Source organism: Varanus komodoensis, unplaced genomic scaffold (genome assembly GCF_004798865.1).
Source record: "Varanus komodoensis strain SLA01 unplaced genomic scaffold, ASM479886v1 scaffold32, whole genome shotgun sequence".
In the NCBI taxonomy this organism is placed as follows: Eukaryota; Metazoa; Chordata; class Lepidosauria; order Squamata; family Varanidae; genus Varanus; species Varanus komodoensis.
Window position 1 is genome coordinate 9,283,482 of NW_025335798.1, and position 23,489 is coordinate 9,306,970.

At 40.5% G+C, this 23,489-nt stretch overlaps 1 protein-coding gene across 9 annotated transcripts in view; it reads right to left on the reverse strand.

Annotated features, from left to right (window-relative positions):
* The window catches only part of CLASP1 (cytoplasmic linker associated protein 1), a 222,703-nt gene that overhangs the window by 47,139 nt on the left and 152,075 nt on the right, over positions 1-23,489 (reverse strand). For 5 of the 9 annotated variants that reach the window (XM_044438058.1, XM_044438064.1, XM_044438060.1 and 2 more), the window contains 8 exons: positions 13,610-13,713; positions 8,938-8,961; positions 7,385-7,629; positions 5,775-5,838; positions 4,844-4,846; positions 4,499-4,662; positions 2,895-2,973; positions 2,509-2,652 (listed from right to left, as the gene is read on the reverse strand). In XM_044438058.1, the coding sequence (XP_044293993.1) occupies positions 2,509-2,652; positions 2,895-2,973; positions 4,499-4,662; positions 4,844-4,846; positions 5,775-5,838; positions 7,385-7,629; positions 8,938-8,961; positions 13,610-13,713 (827 nt within the window). Of the gene's footprint in view, positions 1-2,508; positions 2,653-2,894; positions 2,974-4,498; positions 4,663-4,843; positions 4,847-5,774; positions 5,839-7,384; positions 7,630-8,937; positions 8,962-13,609; positions 13,714-19,516; positions 19,580-23,489 lie in introns of all 9 variants that reach the window. The other 4 variants (XM_044438065.1, XM_044438063.1, XM_044438059.1 and 1 more) reach the window with 2 other exon arrangements.

Sequence of the window (23,489 nt, forward strand, 5' to 3'; positions counted from 1 at the left end):
ATATCAATGAGAGTGTTGATGAAAGCAGGCTCTTGCTAGCCAAGGGCCTTGTCCAAAGTGGCTGTGATAAGGCCAAGATAAGGCCTTCTTCCAGCCTCTGGAGTTGGAAGAAGAGTTCCCTCCCCACAAGCTGGCAACTTTCTCCACACTCCTTGCTCTTCTGAAGTTGGAGAGAGAATCAGTGTGACGAGGAAAGTCCTAGCCCCTCCTTCCCATGCATCACTCCTGCAAATGCTTAGACTGAGTGCTGCAAGATTGTGATGGGGCAAACAAGGCTTGCCTGCAGGTAGAATACCTGTTTCTACCTATCCTCTTTGTTAGTGGTCTCACAACATCTTATAGCCATCAGTTCTATAAGCTGATGTGAAGTACTATTTATATTTTAGTCCACATGGTACATAATAATTGATTTCATCAGTTGATACCAAGTTCTACTACTTGGAGTAACTTCTTGCCATCCAAGGGGTTATATCCTTCCATGGCCATGTACGTGAGGAAGTTTGCACAACAGGGTTTTTGTGCTTCTAAAAATAGTGTCCAGAGAATGGAAACACTCATTTCTGAAATGGGGCATGTCAGCAGAGTTCACAGAAGGGAGTTCTGCTGACCTGTCCTGATCTGGAAACAAGTGTTTCCAACTCATTTTCAGAGTTATTTTTAGAAGCACAAAAGCTCTGCTCCACAAGTGTAAAGAAAGCAGCTGAAGTGGAGGGATCCCCTTGAGTACTGCCCATGCCCTCCACACACGCATACTTTTGCAAAGCGACAATGTATGCTCTTGCTAAAGTAAAACAATCAACAACACCCAAAGCTTTGCAAATACCTTCTCTCCCTGATCATTTTCATTGTCAACAGTGCTGACCCCGGTAAGGATTGTGAGTGATACCATAATGGATGCTGTTCCATGATGAAGACTATACAGTTCTGAAAACTTTTCCTTTCCATGCAAATGTATATTTTGTCTCTTGAACAACATCTCTGTTCAAACAGTTATTTTTCCATTGTGCTTATTTTTTCTGACTGCCTCCCTCTCTCCAGTTTCTGCAGGCTCATGTATCACCTGTCTTGTCTTCTCCAGCATTCCTAGACTGTATTTTTTCCCCCTATCTGAACCTTGCTGTCACAACAGTTCACCAGAAATTACCTTTTTTTGGCTTGCGCATAACAATGATGGCACCTAATGGCTGAACTGGGAACTTCCCAGAACTAGCTAACATGAATTTTATAGTATCATTTCGTTGGCAAGGAAACAAATTCATAATTCACTATATGTATCTTTCCTATCACAAAGAGATCCATAAATCAGAAGAAATGTTTATGTATCTGCATCATTATAGGAAACAGTTTTTGTTCCATGAAAATACATGCCATGTCCTTGCAAATATCCATTTTTGTTGGTATAGATGTAGTTAGTTGGGTACTAGCTGTCCTTTTAAAAGCCCCTCTCTCAAGCACATACGCAAGCCTTACTATACACTGTCTTGCTGTACAAGTCTGTTCAAGAATGAGCTAAGAGGCTCAGGGTCAACTGAAGCCTGCCCTGACATGGTGCTCTCCAGATGATTGGACTTCCTAAACCATAAGCCCCAGCCAACCTGCGAAAAGGCCAGGGATGCTGGAGGCTGTAATTCAAAACTTCAAGAAGGCATCAGGACTGATGAAGCTGAAAAAATACATGGAAAAACTTGCTATCTTGCACAAAAATACCAAAGCAGAGAGGGGAAGCACATCTTCCTTCACAGATGCAGTAAAAATTGTACTGCAGTATACATTGGAAGAAAGGTCATGAGTTTCTTGCAAACCATTTCCATCCTTATCATGCATAAGAAACTAAATATTGTATCTCGATTAACCAAGCAAATATATGTATAAAGATGGTGTGCTGATGAAGGGTTGTCAGAGGACTTTTCAGCTGTGGAATCCCATCTCCAGAATTCCTTCCACAGAGAAGCTTGCTGGCCAGAAATTGTTATCTTTTAGAAGCCAGGCAAAGACTTTCTTATTTTTCCAGACCTTTTAAGCATCCAGTAATTTTGTAAGGAGTCCTTCTTACTGCTGTACCATTGTTTCTATGCTGTTTGGTTTTTTAATGCTTATTGTATTCAGTTTGTTTTAATTTGAACAACTGTTCTGGAATCAATGATTCAGGATGGTGCAGAAATGCTTCAAATAAAAAAATAAATAAAAACCCTCCCTTGTGGGCAGAGACAGGGGACTGCCCTGCACTACTGCAAAGGGTCCCTTAGCTCTACAGAGCAGATGTTTGGCAGGCATAATGGCCTGGAGATGAAGGGGATGGATTAATGAAAACTGGTTCCTTTCCACCAGTAGAAAAACTTTGCTAGATCAGAAAGCTTCCACAGATAGAACGTGCCTTCTGCCCATGGCCACTTCTATACAGTCTATTGGATCACACCCAACAGACTTCTCTTTTCAATTTCACAATGGTTCAAATAGTTTAATGTGAACTGACAGAGTTCTGCCAGCGATCCCCTTTCATCAACTCACCTTTCTCACATCTGAGCTCTTTGGTTCTGTTGTCCAAGTAATAATCCTCGAAACTGCAAGTTTTGCCTCACTGGAGTTGATAAAATCAGTTGGGTCCATCTGTCTGGCCAATGATTCAATGTACTTCAGGATTGCCACTTTTACCTGAAGTGAGTAAAATATTTCTGTGAGTAACTGATAATATCACAAACGCAGAAAGCTCAAAATCCTTCCCTGCTCAACCCCATCAACTTTTAGATTAGAAAAGCCCTCTCTCGGTGATCTGAAAACTCTTAAAATATAACCCCTGGATGAAAGATCATCCTCTCCATTTTTACGCAGACAAATTTTATGCTTTACATTTCTCCACAATAATTTCCCACTGGAACTGCAAAGCCTTTACTTACTTTAAGATTTGGTGTTTGGGTTTGATCTACAATAAACCTCACCAAAATATTAAATTGCTGATCAAATGGAAAAGAATCCCTGGAGTGGAAAGACAAGAAAAGGATGACAAATGCTGTTACTAGTTACAAGATTTATGCACAATCTGAAATATGGATGCAGTGTTTATCAACAACCCTGCTAGAACTTGTCTAGCATAGTCAAAGTGAAATATGCAGCAGCTGCTAGTCACATATTAGAAGACAGAACAAAATACAGAAACCCACACAGACAAATGCTGCCCACTGTCTCTTGAGCATTGCTACATGCAACCATTGTCTATCTGAACAGGGCTTTCCTTTAAGCCCTTTGCAAAGAGAGAGAGAGAGAGCTCAATCAGAATAATGTCTAATGAATCAGGTTTGCCAGCTTATGTACTCTAAGCACAGAATTTAAACTATTGGCTGCTGAAAAAAGGTGAAACCTCATAACAGACTTTATCCAAAGAGAAGTTGTTCCTAACAGTTAAGATTAAAAAATCAGATACCAGGAGAAGAAAACAATGGTGTGCTTATGCCTCTTCCAATTCTCTTATACACTGCCAATTCTCATCTGCAAGTGACATCCACTGCTTGTGGAATAAAGATCTAATATTTGGGGATAAATATAAGCAAGAAAAAATGCTTGTTTCTGCAGTGAGGCAGATTTGTGGGGCTTACATAAAGGATCTCCACAGACCTTTCCAAATTGAAATGAAGGCATCTCTGCTCATTCTGTGGCTTTTCCTGGGAAGTGTTAAATGTCTACTGAACAAATGGTTCGTCTTGCTCATGTAACTGAATCAGTGGTACACACAGCTTGGGGGAGGATTAAGCACTCTGCTGAATTCTGCCCACTATTTTATATTAACTGTTGGGATCATCAGACACTGCTCTTTGGATACATCATACTTCAAGGCTCTGTTCACATTTCATCAGTATAAGTGATAACTGTCATAGATATTAAGAGAAAGTAAATCGGTTATCTCATGAAATATGTCATGTGTTATAATAGCCTAGTTTGGACATAACACTAAACCACAGCTTACTGTTGTTGGAATGGGCTCACTCAACCCTTGCCTGCAGGCTTTCCCTCCTCCACCAGCAGTGCTGTGAGGAAAAAGTTTGGAAGCCTCTGTTCTCAGGTCTACTTCTGATTTCTAAAATCAGAAAACAAGTTTGGGTTCTGTCAGAAAAAATTAATATTTACAGTTTGCACTGGTTCAGATGCAACACCAAACAGTGGTTACATTAAATCAGGATGCCGATTCTTCCAATCTTGTCCATACATGAGTGTCAGAAGAGAGGAAAGTGGGCAGTAATTGTGCCCCAAGCTCCTGCAGACTCATTCCTGTAATGTTAAACTATGTTTTAGCACAGTTTTCCCCATCCTGGTGCATTCCAGACTACAACTCCTTTCATCCCAAGTAGCATAGCTAATGAGAGTAGCAATCCAACCTCTTTGGAGGGTAGATAGGTGGTCCATCCAAACTGGACCAATATGTCTAAATAAATACTCATTGAGAAGAAAGGAAATTGCATGACAGGGAAGTTCAGAAGTCACCCATTGCTATCTGCAGACACACTACCTTGTTACATCCAGAGCTTTCTGCACTTTTGCTTGCACTGATCCTAGCAAGTCAGCACCCATCTTCTTGAGTAGTTGTGTTAGGAGGACAAAGAGCCAATCCTGTAAATCATCCTTGTGAATAATGATGAAGTCAACCAGGGTTTCAAGAAACATGCTGAAAACCTGTAAGTGATATAGAAATCAAGGGACAAATCAAGCTTTAAGAAACAAAAACAATATTTAAAAATGAGCTAAATCTATTTTAAATAGAGGGTAATGTAAATTCCAGGTTGTGCCATATTGAAGTATATAAAAGAGGTGAGATTGGGAGGTGGGGGTGAGGGAGGAAGGAGAATACACTTACTCTCTGTTGTGAATTCCACCGCAAAACAGGCCATGCAACAAAACAAACCATTCGTTAGTACACAGATATACAAAATGTAATCAAACTGCTCTGGGGCAGTTTCCCCTTGCACCCAGAAAAATAAAAAAAATCACGGAAAGTACAAGACGACTTTATGACATAATACTTTTCTTAACAAAGGATGACAAGTATTTAGAATTTGATAGAAGAGCATCTTTTGAAACAACCTATCCTAGGATATGTTCTCTTCTAGATTATGCATTACTTGTTCACTTATGGAAAGTAAAAAAAAGACTCCAAGTATTTACCATGGACAGATAACAATCCTCAAGCTACTATTTAGAACATGGGTCCTCAAACTAAGGCCCACGGGCCAGATCCGGCCCGCCATGCCCATTAAACAGGCCTGCTCCACAGGTTTTACACTCACTGGGCATGCGTGCAGGTGAGCAGCTTGCTCACAATGAGGTCGATGAGAAAACGATCTCCTCGTGAGCAAGCCGGTGCCTCGCCCCAGGTACCCCCCTCCATCCCCACCTTGCCTCGCTTGCGCGTGCATGTGTGCGTGCTTGTCCCGCCCCCACACCAGCCTGTGCCCCCCCCTACCGGCACTGCCTTGGCAGCCTGCACCCACTGCTGACCCCTGTCAACTGGCCCCCTGTAAAAAAGTTTGAGGACCTCTGATTTAGAACAAATGCTAAAATATTTTGCTCCTGACTGCAGTGGAGTAATTCATTTATACCCTAACTTCCTTCAGTAGGAAGCCCAAAGAACTTTACACCAGAAGTCAAATCTATCTTGAAACATAATACAGCCATCAAGGGATTAAGAAGACTGAAGTTTTGATAATGTCCATGTACCATGTAATTAAATGCTTAAGAATATAGGCATACCCACAAATTATTCAGGTTTATCAGAAAAAATATTTTACCTTGCTGTGTGGGTCAGCAAACATGCGTGTGAAGATTTCACACAACCTTTTCAGCTCAACTCGACTGAAACACAAAACAAAAGAAAGCCGACACTGGATCTCTTGAAACCATGAAAAGGCAACCCTTTGTGGCCCAGTCACAAGACTTATAGTCCCATCAAATACAGTTTGAGCCCACAACCTCACCACTATTTCAGAAACAGCAGTATGGACTGCTTCCAGTCCTGTGAGAAGACTTCATTTCAGAAACTGCAGGTTGACCTTGTCATGCTCGCAACACTTTCTGTGTAGGGTGTTTTCCATTGCCTCTGCCAAAGCTCTTACTTTCTGCCGTTTCCATGATATCATTTGATAAAAGTTGAAAAGGCCCTTGGCATGCCCCTCTAAATAATAATCTGGCAAGGTATATATTCTATTTAAATGTACGCAGCCATCCTCCTTTGAGTTGGAAAGGAAAAAAATATCATCGTCTTTTCCCCAGATGGTACCGCTAAATCCTTTTAATACTGTAACCAAGGATCTGATGAGACTTCAGGGAAGTGAACACATACTACTATCTTTTCTGTGATCACAGATATATTCCTCTTACTATTCCCACTTCCTTCAATCATATCTTCTGGCTTTACAAGAACAATGTAGCAGTGGACAAGTGCTCCTTTTTCTGTCCAACTGCAGCATCCCTTCCTGGTAAGTTGCAAATTCAGGCTTTCACCAAGGAATGAACCCCTAAAATCCCTGGCTACCAGGTCTCCTGTTCTGCACATTTTACCTTACTCTGGCTTATCCTTCCCTCTACTATAAACATATCTTTCTCAAGTCTTCCTCCTTTACATCAGTTCATGGCTTTGATGCACACCAAAATTGCCCTAAGCAGATTTATCTCCCAAGAATCCATTTATTGGCAACCCTCCCCGCAGTCCCAAAATGCTACCCACCTTCCTTTTCTTGTCTCTTCCCATTTTTATTTTATTGACAACATTCATATACCACTTCACATCTAAAGAGATTCTGGAGGGGTGCACAAGTAAAAGGAATATAATGCAATATAAAAATAACAGAGTTGCAATAAAATTGGTGGCTGATCAATTGGGGAAGGGTTGTCGAAATAAAAATAAAATAGAAACTAAGTAGTGTCAGACCAGTGACCTGCCTGACACCCAGAGGGAGAGAATTCCACAAGAAGGAGCTACCGAATGGAAGGCTCCAGTCCAGGTGGTTTTCCAACTGGCCAGTGGCCCATTTTCATGTTTAGTATTCTTAAACACTTTTCTGCAGTGGGATATGGTCCTGCTTACTTTTTTCCTTATGTACTTGTTTGTGTCCTTAATTATTTACATCCAGTGTTACTACTGGCTTATCAGTTTTGTGGCACGTATTGTATGGGCATCTTCTGTAGTTCTGAATCTCCCTGTTTACTGCCATATGCGATAACAACAAGGTGGGGGATGTGGATGCTTATCTATCAAGTATCTTCAAAGCAGCTCAGGCCTCCTACACATCTTTCACATATCTAGCAGCAGCAGCATCTGGTATTTCAGAGAAAGCAGGTATGCATTATTGCCTGGATTAAAAAAATAAGGGTACTTCTTAGAATTTATGAACCCGCTCACCTCAGTGTCCTCTGGCTCTTCAGCAGGTTCTGCAGGCCTATTAGCCCTTCCTTCCTTTCAGACCAGTTGGAACTAGCACAGTGGTTTAAGACCTCAGCCACATCCTCCGTCTGCCGCAGGTAGTGTGGGATGCCTCCGTTGCGGGAGCCATAGGAACGCTCGGAGCAAGCACTCGAGGCGTCACTGTTTGCATCATCGTCAGAATACATCCCATATGGCTCATACCGTCGCCTCACCGGCTTTTTCTGGGTGGTGGTGGAGGGGGAATAAACCCAAGACTTAGTAGGCCTAGCATGATTACTTGAGAGCAAAAACTGGAAATAGTACAGTAGAGAAGAAGTTTGGGAATTATGGCATAACGGCATTGCAACTAAACCGCATCGAGAGTCAGTGAGGAATAGCCAAACAACAAAATATATGAACAGATACAACAGACGAATCCTCATGAAAGAACAAATTCTTTTCACTGGAGGCAATTTCCTTGAAACATAGGTCTGCAAAAATGATAATTTGGCTATGCAAAATGCTGAGATTATACACAATGTGAGTTAATCTAGGTGTGAATTGGAGAAGGATGTGTTCACCTCCCAGTAGAGATCCTTCTGAAATGAAGCTCAAACCTCAGGAACAAATGACCAAGGCGCAGGGAAATCTGATGACCCCGACAAAGCCTTAAGGCCTCCAATAATCAGGAGGAGGGATGAGAGTTGGCAGGGTGACCATGTAATAAGAGATGAAATTGTGAACATTTATGAAAGATTAGAGGCAGTCCCTCGTATGTGATATTTTTAGGCTGGTTTGAAAATCTGTTTTTATTTAAGCATTTTGCTTTCTTACTTGAAACCACATTCCTTTGGGCTACTTTGTAATGCAAGTCTTAGATCAATGACAGTTCATTCAGAAGAATGCCATGTTATGCACTAAATTTTAACCTCATAAAATATGCACAGCTATTTTAAAAGACTCTTAGGAACAGCCAATTGTGCTTTACAACTATATTCAGGGCTAGATCTTTTTTCACATACTTGCAAAATAACTACAATACAGTAATATCTGGCATCTGCTATTATCTGATTCCTTAAAAAAACCTTTTTACTCCTCATTTTAGAAAATAAAAGCTTGGAAATGGGTAGGAGAATATAGCTTAGAAGCTGTCAAGGCTTCAAATGTTGAGGGCATAGAATTTGATACTCTAGGATACTCTAACCCTTGTCTATAGCTAACATTTCTTGACTATGTAATGTACTAGCCATTGAGAGCCAATGTCTACATTTTTCCATTCTTTACTCCCTTTTTCCTTGATATAATTCACCACAAATTCCATGTTGTAGAGTTGTTCAACATAGTTCATTGGTTGGTTGATTTCTTGGCTCCACTGTTTGACTGGTTCAAAAAATCAGCCATTAAGTGAATGATACAGGCTACACTTCTGAGATTTCAATTCTGCAGACCTGGGCACTAACATATAAATACAGCTCTGTATGTTGAAACAGGGAAAGCAAAAATTTAAAGTAAACCAAAAAGGAAAACAAAAGTCAAGATAGCACGAGTACCTTGCTCCTGGAGTCTCCTAAGAGCTGTATGCAGGAAAATATTGAAGGGTGGGAGAAAGCATAGAGAATTATGTCAGAAGCTTATGCAGGGATTGCTATTGCAACAAAAATGTACAAGCAAATGTGTCTTAGCAAATTAAAAATACAAATTCAGCCAGTCTTTTTTTTCAAGCAATGTAAAATTAAAATGGATTCAAAGTGCGGCACCAAACTGATTGCTCTTTTGCTCTCATCTTTCTAGCACAACTCTAATTGTTTTGGAGAGAATAAGGATTCTATGTATCGATTGACTGAGCAATCAATCGATCTATCACTGAGCTGGAAGCATTTCAATCCTGCTTCTCAGCCAAGAAAGGTGAAAACAGTACTGTGCCTAATGTTATGCTAACAGTGATATAAATCGGAGGAAAAAGACCTCCAATCTGAATGACTGAGATTATGTGTCACCTCAAGATGGCATTTGAGGCCCACAGGCACAGAATCAAAAACTGGGAAAACAGAGCATGCTCCAGCCACATATAACTAAACCCTTTCCCACCAAGTTCTTTCGTCCCTGTAGGTTGATCATCCCAGTCTCCAAGAGCTCTTACTTAGTTGTCTGCCAAGTCTAAGATTCAGATTTTCCTGTGACCTTCAGATTAGCAGAGCTTTCTCTGTACACCAATGTTATGCTTGCCAATTGAGAACAAAGATACTCTCTTAAACCGTGATCAGATAGCTCTTTTTACAGGTAGGAAAACCAGTATGTGCCAGGAGGACACAGGATCTGACCTGCAGAGTTTTGTTCAACATCTTTTTTCATAAGGTAAAGCCTTTTTGGAGCAACTTTGTTTCTCGGGGTGGTAGTGGGGGGGGGTGCCCTTTTGCGAACAAGGCTGCCTGCCCCATGTGCACCAGTTGTGGGTTTCGTGATTCATCTAACTATCCCTGTGGTGTGACACTTCCTGTGCCATTCAAACCTGGCCAAGGGTCCTTCAAAGCCACACCAGAACCCGTGGCTTGTTGTTCGGTTCCAGTCAGATGGAAACTGACTGAATCGGGGGCGGGGGGGGGGCGGGGAAAAGTACCACATGCTCTGAGACTTTAGAGAATCCATTACTGCAGGATCTAAACATCCGTCAGACAGTGCTTCAGTCATTCTGATGATTGGGCTGTTGTTCTGCATACCTTCAATGTGGAAAGGCTTCACCTTGCTCTTTTGAAGGATATATGGTTCCTTGTGGACTGGGCTTGTATTGCCAACTAGCAGATGAGTTATCAGTAAGTAAAGGTAAAGATGCTAGTCATGTGACTGGGGCCGGTGCTCATCTGAGATTGTAAGCCGAAGAGCCAGCGCTGTCTGAAGACGCTTCTGTGGACACGTGGCCAGCATGACTAAATGCCAACGTGCACAGAATGCTGTTACCTTTCCCACCAATGTGCAACCTATTTATCAACTTGCATTTGTATGCTTTCAAATTGCTAGGTAGGCAAGAGCTGGGACAAAGCAGCAGGCTCTCACCCTGTTTCATGGATTCGAACTGCCAACCTTCCAATCAACAGCCCAGTGGCTCAACAGTTTAACCTGCTGCACCACCCACATCCTGAGCTATCAGTACTTTGCAGTAAAAGCAAACGGTATTTGTGCAGATGCTGTGGTGCACTTGTATACTGGAGACTACAGAACCTTTTCCCTGATAGTCCTCAAATTGGTGATGTCAACAGGAAAAAATATATTTTGATGGATGTAGTTGTCTAGGACCAACTTTGGGTCTCTCATTGCTACCTTTTCACTATGAGTCTTAAGGCATGGAGGAGTGTGCAAGTTTCCTTCTGGGCTGGGGCGCAGAAGGCATCCCACAATGGGTCAACTACCCCATCATCCAGGGGAAAGCAGGGACTTTGTCTTTTCCTTCAGATGGAACCTGTTCTATGGCCTGTCTGATTTAAGTCTTTATTGCTTATAATAACCCCATCCAGATTCAGGAGCTGTAGCAGGGCAAGAGGGAATTGCTGATCCCCACTCTCTAAAATGGCAACCCATCAACTTTGGCAGGACTCCTTAAGGAAGGACCACAAATAATTCTCACTTGTTTCACAGGCCTGTTGTCAGGTTCCCACAGTTCCCTTTCATCTACTTCCACGGCCAAATCAATTCTAACCATGGGCTGCATATCATCTCAGCAGAAGATGGCACTGTTAGTTCATTGAAGTGCAAAGTGTCCCGACTTCCTCAAACCCAGCCATCTCCCTTATGGCTAGATTGAAGTTTTCCCATTCTGGTTATCTCAAGGATGATTAAGTTTAGTGTCAGCAGTGGAACAGCACCTCCATGAGGGAGGTAAACACGCTCGCACTCTTTGGCTTTTGACCATCCTTGTAAAAGGGACTGCTCTGTGTTTGTTTGGAGCCTTGGAGCTTGACTTCTTTCCAGTGTAGCCATAATAAAGAGTGAAAGGGGAGCAGCAGCAGTAAAAGGAACTAAAAGAAAAGACTTTTCTTTTCCTTTCATAAAGGAGAAGGAGAATCTATGAAATTTTAGATGTTGAAGTTGAGAACATATTTTTATAGCCAGAAGAATTACAAAAATGATAGAAGCAGCTTTTTAAAAAGCAAGATTGCTGAAAAATAGCTCTTGTCTAAGCTCAAAAGGTCAGCTTAGTGTCACGGTCAAAAGTGTCACGGACTGAAGTAAAAATCTATGAACAGCTACCCATTCTTCACTCTCAAACCCAAGGTCTTCTTATGCAGTCTCTAAGGCTAATCTACATAGGTGGAAGTTGTGTTAACTAGATCTTCACTATACATTTGCAATTATACATTGTTGGTGATCTTTCTCTTCTTCTTAATGAAGAACGGTGTACAATGCTTTCATTAATAGATGTTTTGTTTCACAAATAAGATTTTCTTACATAGTTAAGAAAATTTCCCAGCCCCTCCCTTCAAACTAAAAGCCTCCTGTTACCTAAGCAACTCTACATGGTTTTTAAATTTTGCCCTGTCAGACCAAGATGTTTAAAATTTTTAAGAATATAAATAAAACAAAATGAGCTTCCATTGAACAGGAAGGCAAAAGGGCAGCTTCCGATGGTATGAGGTAGTGACAGAGGATACACATGGGACTTGTACTGCCTTCAAGTGCTTCCTGTGTAACACATAAAGTTCTAAATGCATGTCATGCTCACAGAATATCTGCTGGGGAGAGTTTCATGTCACAGCTTTATATGCTACACAGGGAAGCATTAACAGAGGAAGCACGAATCACTAGTGCATCTTCTTGTTGCCAGTTGTTTATAATGTTCAAAGCCTCTCAAATGGTTACTCCAGACCTCTGGCTACAAGGAGTTTAAACTCTAACACTAAGACAACAAACAGCTTTCAAGAAACAACCCTGACACCATGATTGTCAGGACTACTGTCATATGGGTGAAAGTGATACAGTTCCTAGCTGAATGGGTACCTTTTCCTTCCTGTTTTCATGAGGTCATAAACTACATAAAGAAGACCTAGCAAATGTAAACATCGACTGCTGCAATATTTGGAAAGGATTATCTTTCAGGATAGTCAATTTCAAAAGCAGAAGAAAATCTTATTAACGTTCTGGGTAACACCTACACAAATGCGTTCAAACTTCAGACTTGCAGGCTCTATTTAATCTGCTGTTAGAACTTTGAATTCTACTAACCAAAGTCAGGTGCAAAAGACAAACAGACTTAAAATATTCTAGGTACTCGACCTTGTTCAGAGTACCAGAACTGAACAGAGTTCACAGTCTTTCTTCACAAAACTCTATGCCTGGTTAACCCCAAGCTTTCTTAATTTGGTATGGGAGGAAGGAAAAATAATTTTATTGCTTCTATTATTACACACTTAGGAATCAAAAATTCATGGAGATCTACTGCAAATCAGCCAGAGATTCACCAGTAGAGTCAAAAATACCTTCTGCCTACCCCTAACCTACCAGACTGGAAACTAAACCCTTACAGGTCTAAAACCACAAATAGAGCAGCTGAATCATTGACAAGGCATTCTGAGGACACTTAAGCTCATCCTTCACCACCTTCCCTGGGACAAGGACAAAGCAATTAAAGTTGGGAGACCTTTCAACAGAAGGAACAGAACTCTCCAAAGATGACAATATAATAAAAACATAGCACCCCTGACAAAGAAAAAACTCTCTCTCTCTCTCTCTCCCCCCCCCCCCCCACACACATAAATACATCACCATTACAGAAATACAGACTAGATATTCTTCAAGAACCCAGGAAAGATTGTGGCAACAAAACAACTACAGTGGTATTTAATTGTTACATTGTTAGGACTGTTCTGCTAACCCAAACACACTTATTAGAATAGGATTCTTTGAAATCAGTGGGGCAGTAGAACTGTCAAACCTTGTAATTCTTCACATACATTTGTCATTACAAATGCCCCAGGCAATCTTCTTGGCACCACTGACAACTGTATCAGCCCTGTCTCTTCTGCTGTGCAACAATGCATTAACCATCCTTATGCATGCATTCCAAATTTTCAAAGAGACATTTAGACAGGGTCTTGTGCGCATGGGTGCACACGCCCGCACACACGCACACACACACAGAGACACAGATTAAGTCAAGAGGAGGATGTACGTACAGGAGGCAACTTTAAGTCCCTTTCTGGTGTTGGAAGCATTTTGTGTTTCCCCTCTTACCAGTGCATCTGCCACAGCAGCCTCCAAATCTGTGCTTGTACTAAGAACTCGCATGGCATTCATTGAAGCAGGCAACCTGCCTGGCTGGCCAAGTCCGAACCGGTCTGCACAAAAGACAACATTGAAAGGCATAATTATGTGAGTTCATAGTCTCTTGGAATAGTAATAAGGCTGTTGGTCAGGAATTCACCAACAAAGACCAGGAGTCGTCACTGCTGCTTTAATTATTATCACACATTTTTATTAGTTACTGTGAGACTAACTTTATCACTGCAACACGAAGTCAAAACACCAATTCTTTATATAGCCAAAATTCTAGCTGTGGGAATTACTGTTATGCTTTTCTGCTGATAATGAAAAAAAGGACATTTTGATCAATTTTATGGTGTCTTTTTAATGAAATAGGTTCAATATATTACTTTCAATTTTCAATGAAGAGAAAGCTACACAACAATTTTTAATGGGTATCTATGAAGAACTGTTGCTAAAATGTTATGAATTTGTTAACTTTTCTAAGTCCTGCAGTGTTTACTTTTGTTAACAGTCTTATCATAGACTCATATCATAGTAGTGTTGGAAGGGGCCAAGAAGGCCATTGGGACACCAGTTTACACCATCCCACTCAGATGAATGCCCAGTTTCTTCTTGAATGTCTCTAGTGTTAAATGGCTCCAATTATGCTGAAAATATTTATGTACAGCTTGTCAGTACATCTACAGGGGAATCGAGACCCCAATCCAAGACAAAGAAGGAAAGGAACCAAGGAGCTTTAGCCACTGTCCAATAAAATCAGTGCAGAAAGTCGTACAGAATAAATATTATATTCTTTGTTCCCAATGCATTTTGAAGGCAACCCTTTTTCAAGGGCTAGGATTTTTTTGGCGGTGTTGCTCACAAAGCTGCATATATTATCAAACTAATAAAATGCACATGATTTTCTGTAAGAGGAAACAAAGTGCCTCTGTAAGAAGAGTGATAATATTCCTCTTAAGCCAGTCACTGTTTGGTATTAACGAGTGTGGATGTTTCGGACAGTCCCTCTCTGGCCTGTTTCATTGCCTTACATCTGAAGCATAAATAATGAGGATCGCTGGTAACCATGAAGATGTGCACACACATTGCTGCTGCAGAACGATGGGCTGTATCCACTAGGACATTATCACTAACAGGAATTACACTGTGCTAGCGTGAACTACTTGTAGCATAATGCCAACAGCACTTTTCTGAAGAAACCTCTTGTGTCAGCAAGCGCTTTGCTGTTACACTAGGATCGTCTCAGCTAGCACAACATGATTTTATAGCTGGCGATGCAGTGCTGGGCATGGCCCACTGTGTGCATTTTTCAACACATCTTAAATGTATTGGCAAGTCAATGCAGATTTGTTAAATCTTATCTCTTGAAATGGAGTTGTCCTTGAAAAGTGTTTGAAAGGAAGAATATCGCTTTCTTTCTGCAAAGTAAGATGGACATTTTAAATGGCATAGGCATCTTGGTCTTTCACCTCCTAACAGAAGAAAACAAGACGGACTATGGTTGGGGTGGCAAGTACCATGCAGAAGAATATGCTTCCATTCAGCTCTAGATATGGGCAATTATTTGCTCATCATGACTAGTGGCAAATGACAATGAACAATCCAGTGCACAGAAACAGATACCAGTGGCCAGTGCAGTGGTGTTCAATCAGTGCTGTGAAGCAGAAGAGGGTTTACGGTGGTGTCTGACATCACCTGCCAAAGGAATGATTTGCATCAGTGCAATGGGGAGGGGACACTTAGAGCTTGGGGATCCTCCAGAGCAGACTGCGAGTACGGGACAGGCTGTGGGAAGAGGAGGCAGGGAATTCATGCTGCGTGAGTAGATATCCACTCACACAGGCCATGAATTTCATCAACATACATACATGCAACAGGAACTGCACCCTGCACAGATCTCCTTTGCTGGGCTGTTTCTATTCAATTTTGCTGTTCTTTCCCATCATATGACAGCTGAACTCTCTTTACATTAAAAAGTTAGGTTGCATGGAAATATTTAATGGAATAATTTTTAAAAATGCTCATTTAGGCAGCTTTGTGCTTTCAGCACTAACAGGTAGGAACTTTTTACAAGATAAATTAGATTGGAAAATTTAACAGTTGACTAAGGAATCTAGACAGAAATAGAACAAGTCCATTGGGGAAGTATCATTTGTGATTTTAAAGCCTTTCCAGTCTTCACTCATAAAATAAAATTGCATTCAGCTTCAGTATGTTTGTTTAGGCTGCTTGAAGGGAAGCAAGATCAGATCAAGAATGACAAAAGAGAAAAAATCATTGTTAATATACAGGGCAAAACCAGTTATTTTTAAGCACAGGGGCAGAGTACCCAAGGAGTTTTCCATTTTTCAAATTTATTTCCAAGATCAAACATTTTAAATTTATAACAAGCACATTTTCTAAAAATGAAAATACATTACATGCGAAAATGAAACATTTTCAATGAAAAGCTGCTCCCAAAAGTAATTGAATGATGTCATTTAAAGGGAAATAAAAATTACACATGTGATTACTATTCCCTTTTTTAATGCACCTAGATTCTGAAGCAACACCAACCCTTGTTCCAGATAGAGAGATCTGGAAAGAAGATGGCAATGCAAAGAATGTGGAAAGCCAAATACAATGCTAAATAGATTTGTATCATTTAACCAGCATTTCTCAACAACTGAAAAGTGGCCGGTATAATACAAGCTACCCTTCAAAAAAAGGCATGCCACTAGGGAATTTACTTCAAAGCAAAAATACCATGTATTTGAGTTAGCAAAGGGTGAAAATCTAGCTCCAGAAATGCCAGGTGAAATGCTCAGCAATTTTCACCAGAAGAACTGAGCTCTGGCTGTCATGGGTTTTCAAACAAACTTAAGACTGCATTAGAAAAGGGAAGATAGTTTCCAAAAGATGTGCATAATCAGGATGGCAAAGTAAATCAAGTTGTAATGCTCTAAAATAATCAGCAGAAGCAACAGAACTGAACCACATTAAATAAAGTCTGGCATGCATCTGTATGGGCAGAGTCTATGAGGTGAGTGAATATGTGAAACGCCTCCATACTGGATCAAGCTCTCTGCATGCTGGCGCCTGTCTTGAGATTATGACGTTTTCAGCTAAATAAAGCCTCTGTCAGGGACTTGAACAGAGCTCCCCATTTAAAACAGAGGTAAGGAGGGTTCCTTTCCTCAGCCAGTGTCATGTTTAAACTGTGCATCAGAAAATATTTCCCACCATATTATACTGTGTTGCCCTTTTGGCAGTGAAGCCTTGCCACGACAAGTCCACACATCAAGGAGGTGAGGAGAAGAGAAATGGGGGAGAGAGTGGGAGAGGAGAAAAAGAGATTCTCCCCTGGGTCAGCAACTGAGAACTGGGCAGAATGTGTGTGAGAGTGTTTGTATATGAGGGAAGCAGCGAGTGGGTGGGTTTTGGCTGCAGGAATTTACCAGTAAAAACATTGGCTTTAGGTTTCAAGTTTAACAGTGATGTGCATGGTTTGCTACCGCAAACTAACTCTGACAGAGGAAGATCATTTTGACTGGATATCAGGATATTTAGCAGGCAAAGGATATCCTGCAATCTGATACAACTGCTGCAAATATGCCCAGAATTAAGCTCTGTAGTTTCAAATACAGCTACGTCCACAACAACCATGTGAATCTCCGCTTACGTTCAGTGTGAACTCCTTTACAATCATAGAAATAAAAAGAAAATATCACCGTGTGGGCTTGGTTCTGATGTCCAGACAGTGCCAAGCCACCCATACATTTGTTTTCAGAACTATTAGAGAAACTGGAGGATAGGTAGATCTGGTACCTATTTCATGGAAATTATAGTTTTTAAACTCTTGTATTTAAATGTAGCAACATTATAATATACACATACATCCTACATACTATATTAGTCATGAATAGTCTTTATTATGGGAACTTATTTATTAATTTAGATCGTCCTTTTCTTACAATGACTCAAAGTAGCTTACATCATTCACCTCCTCCAGATCTCAATCTTGTTCCCACAGCAACAACCCTGTGAGGTAGGCTGGGCTGAGAGTCTGTGACTGGCCCAAAGCTACCCAGTTGGCTCCATGGCTGAGTGGGAACCAGAACCCAGATCACTTGAGTTGTAGTCCTGTGCTCCTAACCACTACACCACACTAGCTCTTAATATTTACACTTATATTAAGCAAACCAATTTAAGTCCTGTTTCTAAAACTCATTTTTAATATTTATATATTCCAATTCCAAGCTAGTCTCTTTTGAGACACAATTCTATCAAATCTGTGAGCCTTCAAAAGAATAGCACAAGCTCAAACAAATCATGTCGTACATAGCTCAATACTCGCCTTGCTTAAGAAGCTAGTGCCAGTCTACTAGACCATAGCATTAATGGCTCAGTTTATCCCTCTTCATAAATAAGAGATTTAAGATTTGCATATGGACTCAAAATATGATTAATGACATTGTCATTCTGCACGCTAATGGAATGGTTTGGATGCAATGTCAAACCATGGTTTAGCATTCTTCCCACATGGTTGGAGGGAGGAATAAAGCAAAGTTCCATACCACTTTGCATGATACCAGCTTGCAAGTTCATGTAAACAAGGAATCATTATTTTAAAGCAATTCAGTTGCTAAACAAGTCAACTAAATTGGGAAAGCCTTATCAATGGCACATTATATCTATGCTGACAGCAGACCACTGGCTGCCTATAAGCTGTTGGGCTCAATTTAAGATTTTGGTACTTATTTCCAAAGATCTAATCAATGGAGGCCCAAAATAATTCACAGAAACATAGAATTGTAGAGTTGGAAGGGGCCAGAGGGTCCAGCCCCCTGCTCAATGCAGGACTCCCAAGTTAAACCATCTCCGGTGGCTTGCCCACTTGCTGCACTCTCAGGAGGTATCATCCTGGTAGCACCCAATATTTCAGAGGTCTAAACGATCATGGCTTCGAATAGGGACTTTAGTGCTTTAGCACCCACACTCTGGAACTTCACACCACTACAAACTAGGCACATGCCAATCCTTCTGGGTTTTCAGTACTGACTGAAAATATAACTGCTCCAACAGGCAATTCCAAGAAGGTAGTCTTAGTCTTCTGAAATAAGACTTGTTTTTGTACATCGCTTGGAAATATCTTTAATAGAAATGATATACACATTGTTGAGGCTGTCTTGTTGAACCGAGATGGGGCTATTTTAAAGCACAACGGTTGGTTAACACATGATAATTGTGACATGGGAATGGGCCAAAAAATTGAATACGTTGAATATATTCAATATATTGAATCCAGATTTATTTGGTCTCCTGCCTACACAAGATGTGGAATAGGGAAATATTTGAGCCTGGCACTACATGCAGCTTCTTCTGTACTTACAGAGTGCCAAACTATGGTTTAGTATTACATATGAATAGAAACAGTGAGAAATCAAACTGTACAGCTAAATGCTGACTCTTAGCCTTGCTGGTGCTGATCTATGTTTCTACTTACTGATCATTAGAAATGCTCAGCACTATCGGACACTGCACCACTGCTGTGGCTGCTTTCCATGGGTGCAGGGCAAGGCCAGCATCTCCTACCACTACATGCACAATGTTCCTGACAATTAACAGAAGATACATCATGATGCCCTATATAGCCATTTTAACATACTTTCTTTCCCAGAAATGATGAAAGCAAAGAAACCATTAAAACCATTCAAAACTCAGCATGACAAAAACATGTTCAAAGAAACAAAACAAATAAACAAACAAACAAATCCTATGGAGGTGGGGAAGCACATGCTAAGTGCTGAGTGAAGTTGGTGACAGCAAACGTTAAAATGGCGATAAAGAGAGACAATAGTAAGAAGCAGATTCATGCAGTTAGCACTTGTTCACCTGACTGCCCAACAGAATCAGCAGTGGAGAGAGCACTAGTGGACCTGGAATGACGTCGAGAGGCTGCAAGTAGAAGGAATGGCAACACCCACAGGATTAACACACACATACTCAAGACAAAATATGCCACAGTCCAAAGGGGATGCACATGATTAAGTATCAACACTGGTGTTACACAGTGAAAGGAAATGGCATTGCATATGAATGGACATACAGATCAAGTGCAAGCCCCCTGGACCAATACCGGACGCTTCTTTGCTCATCCTCCCTCCGCCCACCACCCTCAGCCGTGGGGCATGATGCATGGAGCGCAGAAGGAACCACTTTTCAGAATTCTGTGTGGTCCCAGCAGAGATTGATAAGCATCAATCGCCTGACAGATGCAGGAGAATCACTATGTGAACATGAAATGATTGACTCAGCAACAATAGGATCTAGATATAATCACTCCAAATCCCATGGCAGAGCCACAATGAATTGTTAGAAACTGTGCTTGCAAGTATAAAACCTCACTGTTCTTATTCACAGTTAGGGACCTGTACTCAGTAAAAAGGCAATTGGTAGTTGGGGCAAACTAACTTCATGCAGAAAAATAAGAGAGCGTGAAGGGAAATAAATGCCATTAAACATACTTACTTTATGAATTATATTCAAACCCTCCACATACACAAATATTTATTACTCAATTAACCATTAATTTGGAAATTCAAAGCTACTTTATTTCGTTTCGATGCCACTTGATAGCTGATGCTCTCTGGGTGCTTCACAATTACCTTATACACATTTATAGCTTCTTATTCAGTGCTGTCTGTTTGCACTGCCGGCAGCTTTCCAAAACCATTCCCTGGAATTCACTGGCTGTATAAGCCAAGGATTCAACATTGCATGTCCTCTGCTGTGGAGTCTAATCTGAGCATGACTACCTCATATATCTGTATGCCCCGGACAGTATAAAAACTCAGTTACAACATGGAAAAAACTGAATTTCAATCCTCCTGGTTTGGCAAGAGTGATGTGCAATTGCTTTTGTTGCTGGGTTGCACTGGGCATCTAAGAAGTGAAGAGAGCTAGCACTGACAACTCGTAGCAATAATTACTTAAACCCAGTTTTTACTTAACCAACAACTGGCTAACATCTGAGATTATCTTGATCCCTGAGTCTGTGCTGGAGTGAGGTTCAGTTGCCTACGCAAATGAGGAAGACAGAGACATGGCAATCCCAGAGACAGAACTGGGCCCAAGAGCCTGGAAATTATCACTTGCTTGACTAGACTTCTGAAAGCCACTGATGAAGGGAAGTAGTATCCATGCAATGCGTAACTAGATAGCAGTAACCTAGAACCAAGAAAAATAATGATACTGGATACCAGTCTATATTAAACAACTTAGATCAAAGGCAGAGACATAAAATTGTCTAACAATATTAGCTCAATTTCCCTGAAAGCTTCCCCCCACAACTTAGTCTAATAAAATACCCTTCATATTACTATTTCCCCATTAGATTAAAGTTTCTTATTTGCATCTGTTGAAAACTATGATTATAAATGTATTGAGGTTGCCATTTAATACATGGATGAAGCAGGTTCTTAGCTGCAGATTGCTACAGTTTCACCAGTTTTAGAGAAAGTCATTCCAGTTTGATTGGCAATCACATATTGAGTAATGCCAAAAGAATGTTTCACAGCGTGCTCAAATGATAAAGGAAGAAAGCTCCCTCAGGCAAAGAAATGCGAGCCTATATTAGCCAAAGAGGAAGAACACATGGTTGACAAATGTGTAGTGTAGTCATTATTATCCTTTTAGCCACAGAGGTTGTTTATCCACTGATTATACTGATTCATCTAATTTGTCTCTCACACACCTTTGTAACTCTAGTAGTTCTGAAAGTGAAGGTGAAAGAAATAAATGGGGGTAGGGTGGGGGTTTATAAATAAAGGACAGCTGATAATATGGTAACTAACACAGTATGAAGTAGAAGATAAAAGCCACTCATGTTGATGGATACATCTGGCCTTGCTTATGACAAAGTACTATTTATAATCTGAGCCATATTTCACTAACTTTCAAATTCAAGCAACATGGATCAGTACAATTTGTTGTGTATTTTGAAAAGAAGGAAAATATCACTTTTTTATTAACAATTGAAAACTTCCTAAAATTGTAAAAATTTTATATACACATGCATGCACACTAGTCGATTTACTGAGATTTTCAAAACTTGCTTTTTAAGTTGGTAGCTACATGACTGAAAAAACTTAATAAATAGTTGGTTCTAAGGTTTAGAAAATATCAGAGGCACAGAAAAATGCCATCAAAAGATGTTCTTGCCTTAAAGCTGGGTAGAAACTGAAGCACTGCTAAGCAATTAAACAGGATTGTGGGGCACAAAATGTTCCATTAAGAAGACCTAACTGTACCTTTAAATTCACATCCTCTATGGCTCATCACAAATGTTGCAGCCCACAAAAAAGCAAGTCACAGCACAGCAGGGGAAGAGAAAAGTGTCCCCACCAACACTATTAGCACCTCTTGCTGCCTAAGCAATTAAAAAATATCTCTCTGTTGTACTATCTGTCCTGTGTGAAGAGGTGTGAGGAAGAGCTTTGTAGACTGTTAATGAGGTTGAGAATGTCCTGTTCCAAAGGCAGTTCAGCCATCCTTAAAACCTCTCTTTGTTATCTTGTAGGCCAATCATTCTCAAGCTTTTTTCTTGACAACACCTGAAAACTGCTAGCAAGTTTGTAAATTCCCCCTGACTCTACAAAATCAAATCAATTACAGTGGTACCTTGGCTCATGAACTTAATCTGTTCCAGGACTCTGGTTGTGACTCAAATTGGTCGTGAGCCAAGCCAAATTTCCCCATAAGGGTCAATGTAAAGAAGGTTAAGGGGGTGGGGGGAGACAGGAGGGAGGTGGGTACGCGTGCTTGGGCACGGAACATGGACGCAATTGCGGCCATCTCCCCACACCCACAGCATGACCATGATTGCGCCCGTGCAGGGAAGGCGGGCGCGCTCGCGATTGTCACTCGATGTGGAGTTTGCGACCTGGGGCAATTTTTTAATGAAATTTCTGTTCGCAACCTGATTTGGTTGTGAACTGAGGCGTTTGTGAGCCGAGGTACCACTGTATATCACTCAGATTTCAATAACTATTCATTTTCTAATGTAAAGAACTTTCCAGTTTCTCTGAAGAAAGTTATTCACAATTGGCTGGAATTGTGGCTAACTTTAGCCTTCATAAACTTACCTGGCACAAAGTGCTAAATTTTCAGGGGAAAACAATCTGACCCTGATCAATATGAATGCAATCTTTTTCATCAGAAGCAATACATCAACTGCAGGGCCAAATACAGATATTATTAATTGTTCCAAACTCATTTGAAGCTTGTAGACCAGTATTAGTTCACAATCACAGTTTAAGAATCTTTAGACCATAAAAAACTATCTATAAAATTCCAGAATGATTGCATTTTATGTTATCAAGGGAGGTAAAGAACTACTTCCATTTAAAGAAAAACAACAGAAGGAGCTCCACAAATATATGAACTCTATACCATTTTAGTGTAGCATATTTTAAAAGTTAGCATATTCACATGCATCAAATATTAAACAAGAGTTACTTTAATTATGAATGGAGAACAGAAAGGAAAATTGTATGTTCAGAAAAGCTATGTATAAACCATCGCTGTTAAGTTTGTTTTTAGAGGATACTATATTTGTTATTTTGTGTTTATGCTATTAAATAATTTAAAGCAAAATGGTATGATCAGCAAAATAATGAGGAAGAGCTGTTGCTGAGTCAAATATGAACTCTCTTATGGTCTAAATGCTCCCCTGTATAAAAACTGTCTTCTAGACAGAAAACTAGCACATCTAAGAGAAGCCAAGGCCAGAAAATATCTGATAGGCTGCTTGTCAGGAGCTGCACCACTAGATTTTGCTGAACATGTTACATGGTATTAATATTTT